Genomic DNA, 14,012 nt, shown 5'->3' on the forward strand with positions numbered 1-14,012 from the left:
TGCCCCATAGCTGACACAGCATAATGCCCCATAGCTGACACAGCATAATGCCCCATAGCTGACACAGCATAATGCCCCATAGCTGACACAGCATAATGCCCCATAGCTGACACAGCATAATGCCCCATAGCTGACACAGTATAATGCCCCATAGCTGACACAGCATAATGCCCCATAGCTGACACAGCATAATGCCCCATAGCTGACACAGTATAATGCCCCATAGCTGACACAGCATAATGCCCCATAGCTGACACAGTATAATGCCCCATAGCTGACACAGCATAATGCCCCATAGCTGACACAGTATAATGCCCCATAGCTGACACAGCATAATGCCCCATAGCTGACACAGCATAATACCCCATAGCTGACACAGCATAATGCCCCATAGCTGACACAGCATAATGCCCCATAGCTGACACAGCATAATGCCCCATAGCTGACACAGCATAAAGCCCCATATGTACGTACCTAATAAAAAAAGAAAACATAATTGCTTACCTATCCCGGTTCCCACGACGGTGGGGGATGCGATGCTTCTCCTCCTCTGCGCTGTGCTGTGCTGTGAGTGACTCCGTGCAGACAGGCGCGATGACGTCACTACATCGCGCCTCCCTGCACCGAGCCGCTCACGGCAGAGTGAATGCTGGAGCCGAGGCTCCAGCATTCAACCCAACTGAATCTGCGTCCTGCAGATGCAGATTCAGTTGGAAGCGGGCAGCGCGGTTCGGGCCGCGATGGGCGGTTCGGGCCGCGATGGGCCCCCTGGCATCCTCGAGCCCCGATGGGCCCCCTGGCAGCCTCGGGCCCCGGACGACCGCCCGAAACGCCCATATTATAATCCGCCATTGTCCCTATGTAAGGCCAAGTACCGGCAAGGACCGCAGGGTTAGTCGCAAGCAATAAAATACAGTAGACCCAAGTAATGCAAACAACAAATTCTTTACTGACCAGTGGTGTATAAACATCCACAAGGGGATGTAAACACTACTCTACAAAAAAGAGGCACAATCTCTTTCAAACATTACACAAATAATGGCGCAATGCGGCATGGGTGGCACACCAGCTTCTTTTGTTTGCTGGACGGAGCTTTAACTCATCCCTGCTTCACTTTAGGAGTAAGTCCTCTTCTTCAAACATCTGCCCATTTATTTCAATAGGAAAAACGGCGTTCTGTTCCGACGGGCCATTTTTTTAAAAAACGGCAGCGAAAAAGAAGTGCAGGTCACTTCTTGGGACGTTTTTGGAGCCATTTACATAGACTCTGTTGAAAACAGCTCCGAATACGGCCGTAAAAAACGCAGCGAAAATCACGAGTGGCTTAAAAAAACGTTTGAAAATCAGGAGCTGTTTTCCCTTGAAAACAGCTCCGTATTTTCAGACGTTTTTGAGTTTGCGTGTGAACATACCCTAACTGCAAAGTAACCTGCCATACATATTGAGAAGAAAAAGAAGGAAAGTTTGTGCTCCTGGACTGTACAATACAAAATCTTCAATGTATCATTGTCTCAATTTATTTACCACCACCCTTTAATCCTTATGTCTTGGGTGTGGTACAGGAGTTTATTGATAAAAAGCCCTTGCAGATTATCCACTGCTACTAATTGGCGACTTCAATGGAGTAATGGACTTTAGTATGGACAAATGTAACAGGTGGGAGGGGGTTTAGGATGGTTACTGCCCCGCAGAGGAAATTGCACAGCAAAAACTTCAGACGACACAGGTATAAGATGCTGAACAGAACTTTACTCCAACAGAGGCACAGTCTTCACGGTTATAATATTTAGTACATAAGCTTGACGGTTTCACTAATAAATAGGCTCTATACTTGGCGGTTTCTGATTTAACTTGTGAGAATGGGACAATGGGTTTGCTATGGTTCAGTCTCAACTTAAACTTGTGCTGCAGAGGGTCTTTGTTCTCATATGAAATGCTGAGCTAGCGATACGCCATTCAGGCTAGCAATACAAAGTATTTTTGGTTGATCAGTCACTTTGTAACTTCTGCCCTAACTGGCAATCTCAACTGGCAGCTCTCAACATGCCCGTTTGTCCAATCTGAGATCTGTGGGGATTGTGTCACCCTAGCGGCTTCCCTGCTTAATGTGATTGTCTCCACTTATAAAGAGAGCCCAACATTACATTTTATGGAACTGAAATTTAAACAACTATCAAATATATCAATATTTTACATCTCCTGTCACTTTTTGTCCAACACAGGATCTAATCCAGTACATATGGCGGCACGTTCCATACTCTCTGTATTGTGTACATATGATACAATGTCCTGTCACCTACCACTGGATTAAACGCGATGTCACACAAATAGCGCTGTGAAGGGTCGGATAAGTAAATTGTATACACTGTGGTAAGTTGTAGCCGGGCACTGAGCACACTAATAAATACCAGTCACACTTATGAATTGATGTTAAAGATTTATTTAAGGTTTTTGAGGATCAAAATATATAATGGTAAAGATGATGTTATACAAGATCCAGCAAAAACAATGGAAGATGTCACAGTATATACTGTAGTATCAGTAAGTGGTGGGAAATCTGTATTCCAGAGACACAGGAAGAGATGACATGTTCTCCTGTTCTGGGCCTGGTCTTCTGGGTAACATTGATGCACCGGTAACCACACTGAGGTCTCTTCTGTGACAGATGTAGAAAATTTGAAGTCTCGCCATTGGAATACTTGTAAGATGGCGGGTTCTGCCCTCGGTTGTTATTGGCATTGATGTTGATGGTCTGTTTGTATCTGCTGACTTTTTCTGGGGGGAGAAGCACACAATCCTATTAAATATTCATCATTCAGGCTGCTTGCCAAATATAGAGGGGACATATCTAGAGGAACTTACCTTTCTATCAGCAATGATGACGGCTCCTCCGGTCACAGGGAGCGCAGTTCTCGCCAGATATACTGCGAAATTGATGTTTATGCTGCAAGAGAAATATTTGCTATTAATACTCTACTAATGTGTGTTTCTTGGCAGTCACAAAATCTAGAAGAGGTTTTATGGTGGATTTTTCTATTTGATCCTAGGGGTTACACTACAAACCTTGAAGATGATTGATCCAAGCGATGGGTTTGATCTAAAGCTGCGCTGTTCAGGATGTTACAGGAACTTTCTGATGTTCACAAAGGTGGAATCATTGTTTTATGCACCTAAGATGGTAAATGTTCCTTAGGAGTCCTGCAAGATGCCAAGTAATGTCTTACATCAATAACAATGTTCCTTGTATCTATCATGTAGTTTCTGCCGCTTACGGCACTTTTCTAAAAAAGTGGACAGAGAGTATCTGAAGCAGCAGAGCCACCAGCAGCCGACACATTTATCATAATAACATGGATTATTAGTTATTAAGGTGTGGGCCTTTTAATAAATTAGGCACATTTTACTCCAAGTTTTTTTATATTAAGACCGGTGTATGAAACGTCAGTCTTAATGAATTCCCACCAATCTATTATACTACATACACGCTTACAGTTTTCTTCTAAAACCCATAACCTTCATTTAGAAATTAAATAAATATCTGAATACAAGAAAATTGAACTAGAAGATAGAATGACTTATTTACAATTTCTTTATGTTGGTTGATAAAATAAATTACTGATACAGAGGAAGACTTAAGAGATGGAAGAACATTCTCACAGCAAACATAATAGACAAGTACAATGCTCTCACCTTATGTGCTGTAAGGACATGAACAAGACGCAGCTACTTTTTTTGTCCTAACCTCCTAATGCCCTTCAAATAGATCTTGCGGTCAAAGCGTCCACCAGCCAATGGGATGCTGGAATGAGAAATATATTGATGTAAGACATATGATAATGTTAGCAGGTAACCACACAATAATTGTTTTGTTTCACATCCTAGATTACTCCAGTACTGTCACCCAGGTATACAGCCACCTGCCCCAAAGTGTGAGCTCTGGCTATAAGGCCCATGTAGTAATGGCGGCTACTGAAAGGATCATACCAACAACATGGAGGAAATCATGACTTACTTATCTGAACCAGATCTGAGCTTTACTTCAAAGATACCAAAAACGGGTCGGTGGTCTGAGGTCTTCAAAACAGGGCAAGAGTCGTATTTCAGGACTCGCACATCTCCCTCGTATTGGCTTTTAAACAACACCCTGTCCTGTAGAGGTCATAAAAATAACAAATATCATCAGTGCAATCATATTATAATTTATTTATAAACCTCATAGCATCATAGACTGAACATTTCGGCCTATTTTATTTAAGAAATATACATTTTGAGACTTTCTTGCATTTAAGGTTTGACTTGGTCACACAGATTTAATGAAATAAGTATCTTTGAGCCATGCTAGGCGAAGACATATTACACTGGGAGACGATGACAAACTCACTACAAGTAAAATGGACTGGATGCTTTGTTCTTAAGAATTATTCCTCCATCTATAATAACAATTCATTACCTTGGGCGAGCGGATTTATTATATGAAAATCTATTCATGAAATGTATTCTTTCTTTAGCTCTGTAGACCTGGAAATAAGATATCTTACCGTATATGATGGGACTCTCTGCTTTTCTGATGTATCGTAGGTGTCTGTGCCAATGTCGAACTTATATGTAGGAAGGAATTCAATGGTGTGCTCCTTAAACCCTACAAATATGGACCCTTAAATTAAAAGAAAAATTAACATGTCAGTATTAAAAACATGTGCAAGAGATGTAGGGCTATATAAGAATGTGGAGAACATATGAACCATCATGACAGTGATTTGTATTGATCTGTTGAGGTGTATGTGGTAATAATACAGGCTGAGGAGTGATAGAGATCTGTCTACTAGTAAATGTACCGTTGTTCTTGGCTTCATTCAGATGGTCGTGTTTGAGGAGACTGGACATATCTCTTCCTTTAATGTTCTTCAGAAGAGATTCCACGTTTTTTCTGTCCTCTTTCAGTTGAAAATTGAGGTCCCCAAACCAAAAAACTCGATCAAAGCGGCTGGTGACGTCCACTGTAGAATGAGATAAACACAGGACACAGTTAGACGACGTGACTGCATTAGAGTCAATGGAGATAAATAGAGAGATAAAGGAATCGATAGGTTCAACCACATAAGTAATACTCACAGGCATTGGAGTTTATTCTTTCCGGAATAATTTGAGGCAGACAGAGACCCTCGGTGATAGTTTTATAGTCCTGGATCCTCTTGTAGACTGCCCCAACTGCCAGCAAAAATATACATATCAGTAAATATGACCTCTTGGAATTTAGGACAACCACCATATTTAAGTTTTCTTTGACAATAGGTTTCTTTATCTTATATTATCTAGGTATCGTATCTATTTCTTGGGCTGTGTAGTCTGAATGTTTCCTCAACAATCAATTTTTTACAAATAATATTTATATTAATTCGATTTCTATTGACATTTTAGAAGATGAGACTGGTGGAGTTCCATGATCTGGGTCCGCACTCTGTACACCAGACACACTGATATTTCTATTAATGTAAATCTAAGACACAATCATTTTCATGACAGAGGATAATGTATTTCTATAGCAGTCTGTAGAGGACATTAGGCCGTTTATCCTACCACTATTATTCTCTCATTATATAGAATAAGTTTGATGGATTAGAAGAAGTTTGACCAAATGAGGAAGAACTTTTAATTTTACACCAAAACATCAATAGTACAGATCTTTTCATGTCATCTCATATATTCCAGCTTATTATTATTATTATTAAACAGCAGCACTTTTATACACAATAACACTGTACATAGTCATATATTAAAAACAGACATACTTACATCTCATATGGGAATTAATAAACAGGAATGATGTCCCAAAGACGGTGAAGGCAACACCCAAGGCTCCTTTAGTTTTGACATGGTGGAATAGCCTGGTTGTTACATGGGTGTGCTCTACCTCTGTATAAGAAATGAAACACAAGAAGAAGGGTTAGTGGTTAATAGTATAACATGCAACAATGAAACAGAGATAGTTTCCTATTAAGCACCGGAAATATTACTACAACACCATTTCACACTTTGTAACTGTGGAGTAAACTATCAGATCTCCAATACTCCACAGTGAAGAATCTGAAAGTTGGGTTCTTAGACATCTAGTTCTAATGACTAAATAATAAGTTCAAACTAATGACTTCGATTAGGACTTATTATGTAAATGTAAGAAAGTGAATCTTACCTGAGCAGAACCAGATCAGTTCCCGTCGAATAAAGATGGTGAGATACAGGACTCCGAGCCCGGATGAATGGTATAGCACGTAGTGTGGACCAAGAGTCTCTTGTAATTTTATCTCCCATTCCCGTCTACAAGAAGACACAATTTCAAGTTTACATATTAATAAATGACACCAGATTAAAATATTGAACTCATTTATTAAATAATCAATATTATAACCTCTGGGGTTAAATAGGAAAATTTAGGAGTGATCCTACAATAAGTAGTAGGTCAAGAGAGAATTTCAATCAGCCGACCTGTAGTCCATCTGCAGACATAGACTGTTGTAAGACAACCTGAGAAGACTTACCTGTTTGGACATCCTTCCTGAACGCCAATTACGTAAATATCTTTGGTGTCATCTGATGGCAACAGCAGATCCTCTAGATTTTGTGGGAACTCCTGCTCAAAATATGAAGATATTAATAATGTATACACAGAGCACCAACCAAACTGACATCTTCTATATCACCTACAAAAAATTATATCTGATCGAATTGGATTTTAGTCTTTATAGACTATGGCCAGTGCTGCAGTCTTAGGATCAGAGGCATTGCCATTCCAATGACATAGATTATTAGTTTGACAGTTTGCAGTGTGTGCAGCAACATTGATTGGCCCAAATGTTTAGAAAATTTAGGCCTAGGGTAGTATATAATATGTCTATCTCATATCCAACTGCAAATTTATCCAACTTTAGGCTATGTTCACACAGAGTATTTTGCAGGAGGAATATCTGCCTCAAAATTCAGTTTGGAAGTTTTAGGCAGATTTTCCTCTCCCTGCACGCCGATTTTCGCAGAGTTTTTCGCTGCGTTTTTCGCCCGCGGCCATTGAGCACCGCGGGCATAAAACACCGCGAAATACGCTTTATCTGCCTCCCATTGAATATATTTACTTATCCCCGTTCCTACGACGAGTTGAGGAGATCCCTCTGCTCATCCGCAATGTGCAATGTGTGGCTCTGGGGACCAGCCTTGGGCCCCACCATCTCAGTGGGCCCAAGGCCACCCCCCCCTGCCCCCTGCTAGCTATGCTACTGACTAGGTAACATTAATTATATCACTAGGCCATTTGTCGCCTATGTTCTGAAAATTGACACAGTTACTTGACAGAATGTTAGAATGAGTGAAATAAACTTCTCAATCAATTTTCATCTTCTGAAAGCAAATCTTAAAATCTTTTCAAAAACCTTGTTTTGTGCTTAGACTCTGTGGCCGCTAAGTACCGGCTTTATGTGCTAGAAAATAAAATGCAAAGATAAAATGAGGCCGTGCACAACTGACTAGAATCAAATGTTCCCAGAGTTCTGAACTATTTAATAATCTTCCTTGTTCACAATCTCCCACCAAATAAAGGACTGTATACAAGATAAAATTATCTAGCTCTTTACCGAGAGTGTTTCTTGTGACCCATGAATTGTACCTACTAAAACACTCAATTTTCCATGGAGCTACCTGCTACTGAAGAGCTTTGACGATATTGTATTATGTAAACTATTGATTCACCAGACTGCTTTTTACAAATGTTATCGTTTAAAAAAAAACAAAAAAAAAACTATGCATTATATATTCTGTCAGTTTTACCCTTCGCCATGGTTGCTGTTTTCTTATCTAACAATTTACCAGAACTTCAATTCAAGAAAGAGGGGACATCCGTTACAATATAGGTAGGGGTTCTTTACAGTAAAAGCAGATGAACTGTAAAATGTCCTGCCTCAAGAAATAGCAATGGAAAATAAAATCAATAACAAAATGTAATCCCTCAATGTCAGGTTCATTATTTTGGGGCCATAAACCTTCAGTCAAATACAGAATTCAACAGGAAAAATAAAAAGTAAAATATAAATGCTGCTCAAATACAAAGTGTTAACCCAACTCAAGTGTATCATGACTATAAGAGGTGGCAAGGGACCAGGACCTTTATTTCCCAGGGACCCAGACCAATCTTAGTCCGCCCAGGACCCCAATATTTCACATTATCAATAATAATGTAACTTTTTTTGCACACTGATTCTGACGCTTTTTCAGCGTTAGGGTATGTTCACACGGAGTGTTCTCAGGCGTACTATTGGGCGTTTACGCCTCGAAAAACGCTTGAAAAAAGGGAAGCAGAGGGTGTCCAAACAGCTGCCCATTGATTTCAATGGGAAATACAGCGTTCTGTTTCGACGGGCCGTTTTTTTACGCCTTGCTTTCAAAAAACGGCACAAAAAAGACGCCCGCGAAAAATAAGTGCATGTCACTTCTTGGGACGTTTTTGGAGCCATTTTTCATTGATTCTATAGAAAAACAGCTCCAAAAACAAGCGTAAAAAATGCAGTGAAAATCGCGAGTGTCTTAAAAAATGTCTGAAAATCAGGAGCTGTTTTCCCTTGAAAACAGCTCCGTATTTTCAGACGTTTTGGATTTTGTGTGTGCAGATACCCTTAGAATTCGCATGGAAAATGCTTCCCTCTTGGCTCCCATGGCTTTCAAGCGCCAGAGCCCCAATGCAAACTCTTTAACACAGCCCCCATCTACCATGTGTCATTTGAAATATTAGTGTCTTCTCGTGTAGCCGAGGGGGCGTTCGGTCCTCTCAGTCACCAGGGCCCAGGTGCGACTGTTACCTCTGCCCCGCCCTATAGCTACAGCCCTTTTTCATGAGTGTGCTCCCTCTGCTTTTTCTATCACTCCCATTCAATTGGGCATTTAAACACTGCAACATTATTGATACATGTGGCCCAGTGTATATTAACAATTTAGAGTTCTCTGATGGACATGTAAAAAAAAAAAAAAAAAATTATGCAAAAAGCAGCTCCTTATTGGAACCAAGCACATTGCTTCTTTTATTTTCTAAGGCGGGATTCACACGACCGGGTCGTTCCCGAGCCCGAGTGTCGGCCGGTAAAATCGGCCATTTTGCCCAGCCGGTTTGCATTAAGTTTTGCATCCGTGCCGGGCCGGGCAGATCTGGACAGTGACATCAGCGGCAACTCCTGAAGGGGAATCCCCATGTGTTCGGGGATTCCGCTTCAGGAGTTTCCCCTGATGTCACTGCCCAGATATGGACAGAGACATCAAGCGCTACACACGCTTGATTCCGCTCCTTCGAGGAGCTAAAGTGCGGCTAGCACATAGCAGAGCGGGGAGATACCTCCCCGCTCTACTATAGTGGCGTCGCTACAGTAGTAGCAGCCGCAGCAGCAGCTGCTAGCGGCGCCATCGAAGGTGTTGCCGGGCCAGGACGCTTTTAACAAGCAGGGGAAGGGAGCCAGCGCAGCGCTCCCTTCTACCTGCTGTACACGCCGGCCCTGCCACACAGTGTACAGCGATGCCATTCGTCCGAATGGCATCAACTCCTCCTCCTCACATGGACTCTGCGCTGTGAGGAGGAGGAGATAGAGCGCAAGCGCCGGAAAACCCGGCCATCACTCGGGACACATCCCGGTGATGGCCGTGTATTACCCGGCCCCATAGACTTCTATGGGAGTCGGGCGGCCGGGTACCCGGCCGAAGATAGAGCATGTCCTATTTTTTGACGGCCGGTTTTCCCGGCCGTCAAAAAATCGGTCGTGTGAATAGCCCCATTAGGGGTCTATTATTCCTAATGCAGCCGGGTGCCGGCCGACTTATGAACGGCCGGCACCCGGCCGGGAAAACCTGCCATGTGAATGAGGCCTAACAGTACTAAGCTGATTTTTGATGGCTATGAACAACAGGCCCAGCTTTTCACTATTTTTTCTATACATCTACTCCACGATGTATTTGTTTTTTTTCAGCCATATACACTCAATCTACCTAGAACCCATTCAGTTTTACAGGACATAAGTGTAATGAAAATGTCAATGTTTACATGTATGGAAATGAAGACTTAAATTTACTTGCAAATTAATGATGAACGTAAATTACAGGCAGATGAGGATAAACACTGTGCGGTTAAAATGAAGCTCATTTTACACAGAGAGAGAAAGCTCAACACAAATTACAAGGATATGCACAGATTCTCAATTGCCGTGTGGTTGGCATCTGTTAGTGATAGGAAATTAAATAATTACTGAATAAATAATACTTCATTAAGATCACTAGATACGTTCCTCAACCCGAGTATTGATCATCTACAATTCAATATATACCATTCACACAGTTAACTCCTTACTTAGCTCACCTTGTAAAAAAAAATAATAAAGATACTTTTCTTATTGTCTATGTAAACCTTTGAAAGGCAATATATTTTTTTTTTTAATAAAAAGGTCAGTCAGTGTGATTAATGTAACTTTCTAAATATTTTTTATTACAAATATGTTTTACTTTTTGAGATACAGCTGCTCTGTGTTCTCTATACACAGCAGCTGTATCTTTTGCTAAATTCGGCTACCGTCTAGTCTGTGGGACTGATGGGTTCAGTGACAACTGGTCCTACATGTCATGAACTTAGATGTGATCGATTACACGCAGAACCCGCTGACATTGAGCCCATCTGGTCTGCGGGACTGACGGATTCAGGTCATAGTAAAATATACAGCTGCTCTCTATATAGAATACAGAGCAACTGTATCTCAAAAAGTAAAACTAATTTTTAATAAAAACTGTTTAGAAAGTTGCACTAATCATTCTGACTGGCCATTTTATATATATATATCTATATATATATATATATATATATATATATAGAAAATAATAATAATTGCCTTTCAACTGTGTACAAGGGGTTGTCTGACTTTGAAAATCCATTTTTGTTCACCGCATGAGGGAAGTCGGATTTAATAGAGGGAGTTTCCCCATTCAGGACCATCATAGATGTTAACCGCAGGAATAATATCACTAACCCCTAAACCACTATGTAGAAATGTGTGCTGTAATGTAATATATGTAAAAAGTTGGCAAAGTGAGTATAATCAGCAGGGGCGTAACCAGGGCCGCCATCAGGAATTTCAGGGCCCCCTACAGCTAAATTTTCTGGCCCCCCTACCGTGGCTCCGCCTGTTAACGGTACTCCGTCCAGCACCATATCATGGTACCCAGGGCCGCCATCAGGGGGGGTATTATGGGTACTGATGTGAGAGGCCCGGCCAAACCTAATTGAAAGGGGGGCCCGGCAACTGCCGCGACTTGCCTTTGGTAGAAAAAAAAAACAGGCCCCTGCAATGGGGCTTGTTTTTTTCACCAAAAGAATGTCGTGAGCTGCGGGCCCCCCTTTCAATTAGGTTTGGCCGGGCCTCTCACATCAGTACCCATAATACCCCCCCTGATGGCGGCCCTGGGTAGCATGGGGGTCGTCATGGGGGCCGTCAAACACTGCCGCCCGTGCGACCGATCGCGCGCACCCGCAAACTCCCGCGCATGCGCACCCGCGAACTGCGCACCGAATTTTGAGGCAGATTTTGACCTGCCCAAACTATCTTGCCGCGTTTTTTGCCCGCGGCGATTGAGGACAGCAGACAAAAAACGCAGGGAAAAATGCATTTTCTGCCTCCCATTGATTTCGATGGGAGGTCAGAGGAGGAACCACGGCAAGAAAGGACGTGCTGCTTTTTCTTTTTTCCGCGACTGGCTCCCATTGATTTCAGATTAAATCAATGGGATGCGGTTTTGGAAGTTCTTTGGTGCTGATTCTGACGCAGCGTCCGAGTCAATATCAAGGCCCAAAAACTCTGTGAACTGGGCCTTATTGTTAGGGCTTATTCAGACGAACGTGTAATACATCCGTGCAACGTGCGTGATTTTCACTCGCCTCGCAAGGACCTATGTTACTCTATGGGGCCGTGCCGACTGTCAGTGAGTTTCATGCAGCGTGTGTCCGTGTGTCCGCTGCGTAAAACTCACGACATGTCCTATATTTGTGCATTGTTCACGCATCACGCACCCATTGAAGTCAATGGGTGCGTGAAAATCACGCCCAGCACTTCCGCAGCCGTATAAACTATGAATGAAAACAGAAAAGCACCACGTGCCACAAACATACAAACAGAGTGTCATAATGATGGCGGCTGCGCGAAAATCACGCAGCCGCGCATCATACGCTGCTGACACACGGAGCTGTTATGGACCTTTTGCATGCGCAAAACGCCACGTTTTTGCGCACGCAAAAAGCACACGCTCGTGTAAATCCGGCCTTAGGGTAGGAACACACTAGGCATGAACACTGCGGATTTTATGCAACACATTTTATTGTGGAAAATCCGCAGCGTATCACAGTCGCAGCAGAGTGAAAATCACTGACAGTCTGCACGGCCCCATAGAGTAACATAGGTCCGTGCGAGGCGCGTGAAAATCACGCGCGTTGCACGGATGTATTACACGTTCGTCTGAATAAGCCCTAACAATAAGGCCCAGTTCACAGAGTTTTTGGGCCTTGATATTGACTCGGACACTGCGTCAGAATCAGCACCAAAAAACTTCCAAAACCGCCTCCCATTGATTTCATCTGAAATCAATGGGAGCCAGTCGCGGAAAAAAGGAAAAGCAGCACGTCCTTTCTTGCCGCGGTTCCGCCTCTGACCTGCCATAGAAATCAATGGGAGGCAGAAAATGCATTTTTCGCTGCGTTTTTTGTCTGCTGTCCTCAATCGCAACGGGCAAAAAACTCAGCAAAAAACGCGGCAAGATAGTGTGGGCAGGTCAAAATCTGCCTCAAAATTCTTTAAGGAATTTTGAGGCAGATTTTTTCGGCCTGCAAAATACTCTGTGTGAACAGGGACATACATAAACAGCACTTTGAGACACTTTACTCACCGTGTCAGAAGAGCTGCTCCCACTCCAGTCCTCTTCAGGCGATGTCTTCGGTCCAGATGTCGTCCTTGACCTCCAGGCTCCAGAAAATGGCGGGGATCGTAGAACTCCTGCCGCCGCGCAACAACTAGACTCCTCCCCCTCTCCTTACGCAGCTACGCTCTGGAGGAGGACGAGGCGGAGTCGGACGAGGAGTACGACGAGGAGGCGGAGTCGGACGAGGAGGCGGAGTCGGACGAGGAGGCGGAGGACGAGGAGGCGGAGTCGGGCCAGCAGGTAAGTAAACTGTGCGCCGCTGTCCCTGTGTGGCTGTCCTTCCCCGCGTGGGCGCGGTCATGCGCGCGCGGGTGCGAGCTTGCGGTCGTTCGCGCGCGCAAGCGGTGTTTCGCGGCGGTGATGAGAGGGGGGCCCGCAGCTCACGGCGGTGTTTGACGAGAGGGGGGCCCGCAGCTCACGACATTGTTTTGGTGAAAAGAACAGGCCCCATTGCAGGGGCCTGTTTTTTTCTACCAAAGGCAAGTCGCGGCAGTTGCCGGGCCCCCCTTTCAATTAAGTTTGGCCGTACCCCCTACACTAGTACCCCTAATACCCCCCTGATGGCGGCCCTGTGTAGCGCGAATCACGCGCGTCACCCGGAAGTGCTTCCGTGTGCCGTGCACGATTTGCACGCACCCAATGACTTCAATGGGTGTGTGCTGCGCGAAACACGGGCAAGTATATGACATGTCGTGAGTTTTACACAGCGCACACACGCTGCGTGAAATTCACTGACAGTCTGTACGGCCCCATTCACTAACATAAGTCCGTGCGACGTAATAAGTATCACGGACGTATAACCCGTTCGTGTGAATAAGGCCTTATATTGTCATTTGTAGTGAATTTTCAGTGCACAATCCGCACCAAAAATAGGAGGCAAGTAAGTGGCTTATTCAGATGTCCATGTTCGGTCTGTGATATACGGAGCGTGTATCGGCCATATTTCCCGGAGAGTTCAGGGAGCCGGGTTTCTAGCATCACAGTTATCTATGATCATAGTCCCTCCCTTCCCGTGGGAATACTGTCCCCGGTCCCAT

The 14,012-nt window shown here is 43.6% G+C and overlaps 1 protein-coding gene and 1 long non-coding RNA gene across 2 annotated transcripts; both read right to left on the reverse strand.

Moving 5' to 3' along the window:
- Positions 1-4,484: 4,484 nt before the first annotated feature.
- On the reverse strand, positions 4,485-5,269 carry LOC142657477 (phosphatidylinositol polyphosphate 5-phosphatase type IV-like). The gene is made up of 3 exons (XM_075832512.1): positions 5,113-5,269; positions 4,836-4,997; positions 4,485-4,654 (listed from the first exon to the last, which is right to left on the reverse strand). The coding sequence occupies exons 1-3, from the start codon at positions 5,267-5,269 to the stop codon at positions 4,485-4,487; spliced, it is 489 nt and encodes a 162-aa protein (XP_075688627.1).
- Positions 5,270-5,799: 530 nt separating this feature from the next.
- On the reverse strand, positions 5,800-6,620 carry LOC142657346 (uncharacterized). The gene is made up of 3 exons (XR_012849905.1): positions 6,537-6,620; positions 6,191-6,315; positions 5,800-5,913 (listed from the first exon to the last, which is right to left on the reverse strand). It is a non-coding gene; the product is annotated as an uncharacterized LOC142657346 (long non-coding RNA).
- Between the last annotated feature and the right edge of the window lie 7,392 nt (positions 6,621-14,012).

This window comes from Rhinoderma darwinii, chromosome 7 (genome assembly GCF_050947455.1).
Source record: "Rhinoderma darwinii isolate aRhiDar2 chromosome 7, aRhiDar2.hap1, whole genome shotgun sequence".
NCBI classification, from domain to species: domain Eukaryota; kingdom Metazoa; phylum Chordata; class Amphibia; order Anura; family Rhinodermatidae; genus Rhinoderma; species Rhinoderma darwinii.

Excerpts from the sequence above, each read along its gene's own strand:
- LOC142657477 (XM_075832512.1), bottom strand. The coding sequence starts at position 5,269 with ATGGTGGTTGTCCTAAATTCCAAGAGGTCATATTTACTGATATGTATA. Across the intron at positions 4,998-5,112 it reads AAGAATAAACTCCAATGCCT|TGGACGTCACCAGCCGCTTT; the intron begins GTGAGTATTACT and ends CTCATTCTACAG. Across the intron at positions 4,655-4,835 it reads GAATGAAGCCAAGAACAACG|GGTCCATATTTGTAGGGTTT; the intron begins GTACATTTACTA and ends TTTTAATTTAAG.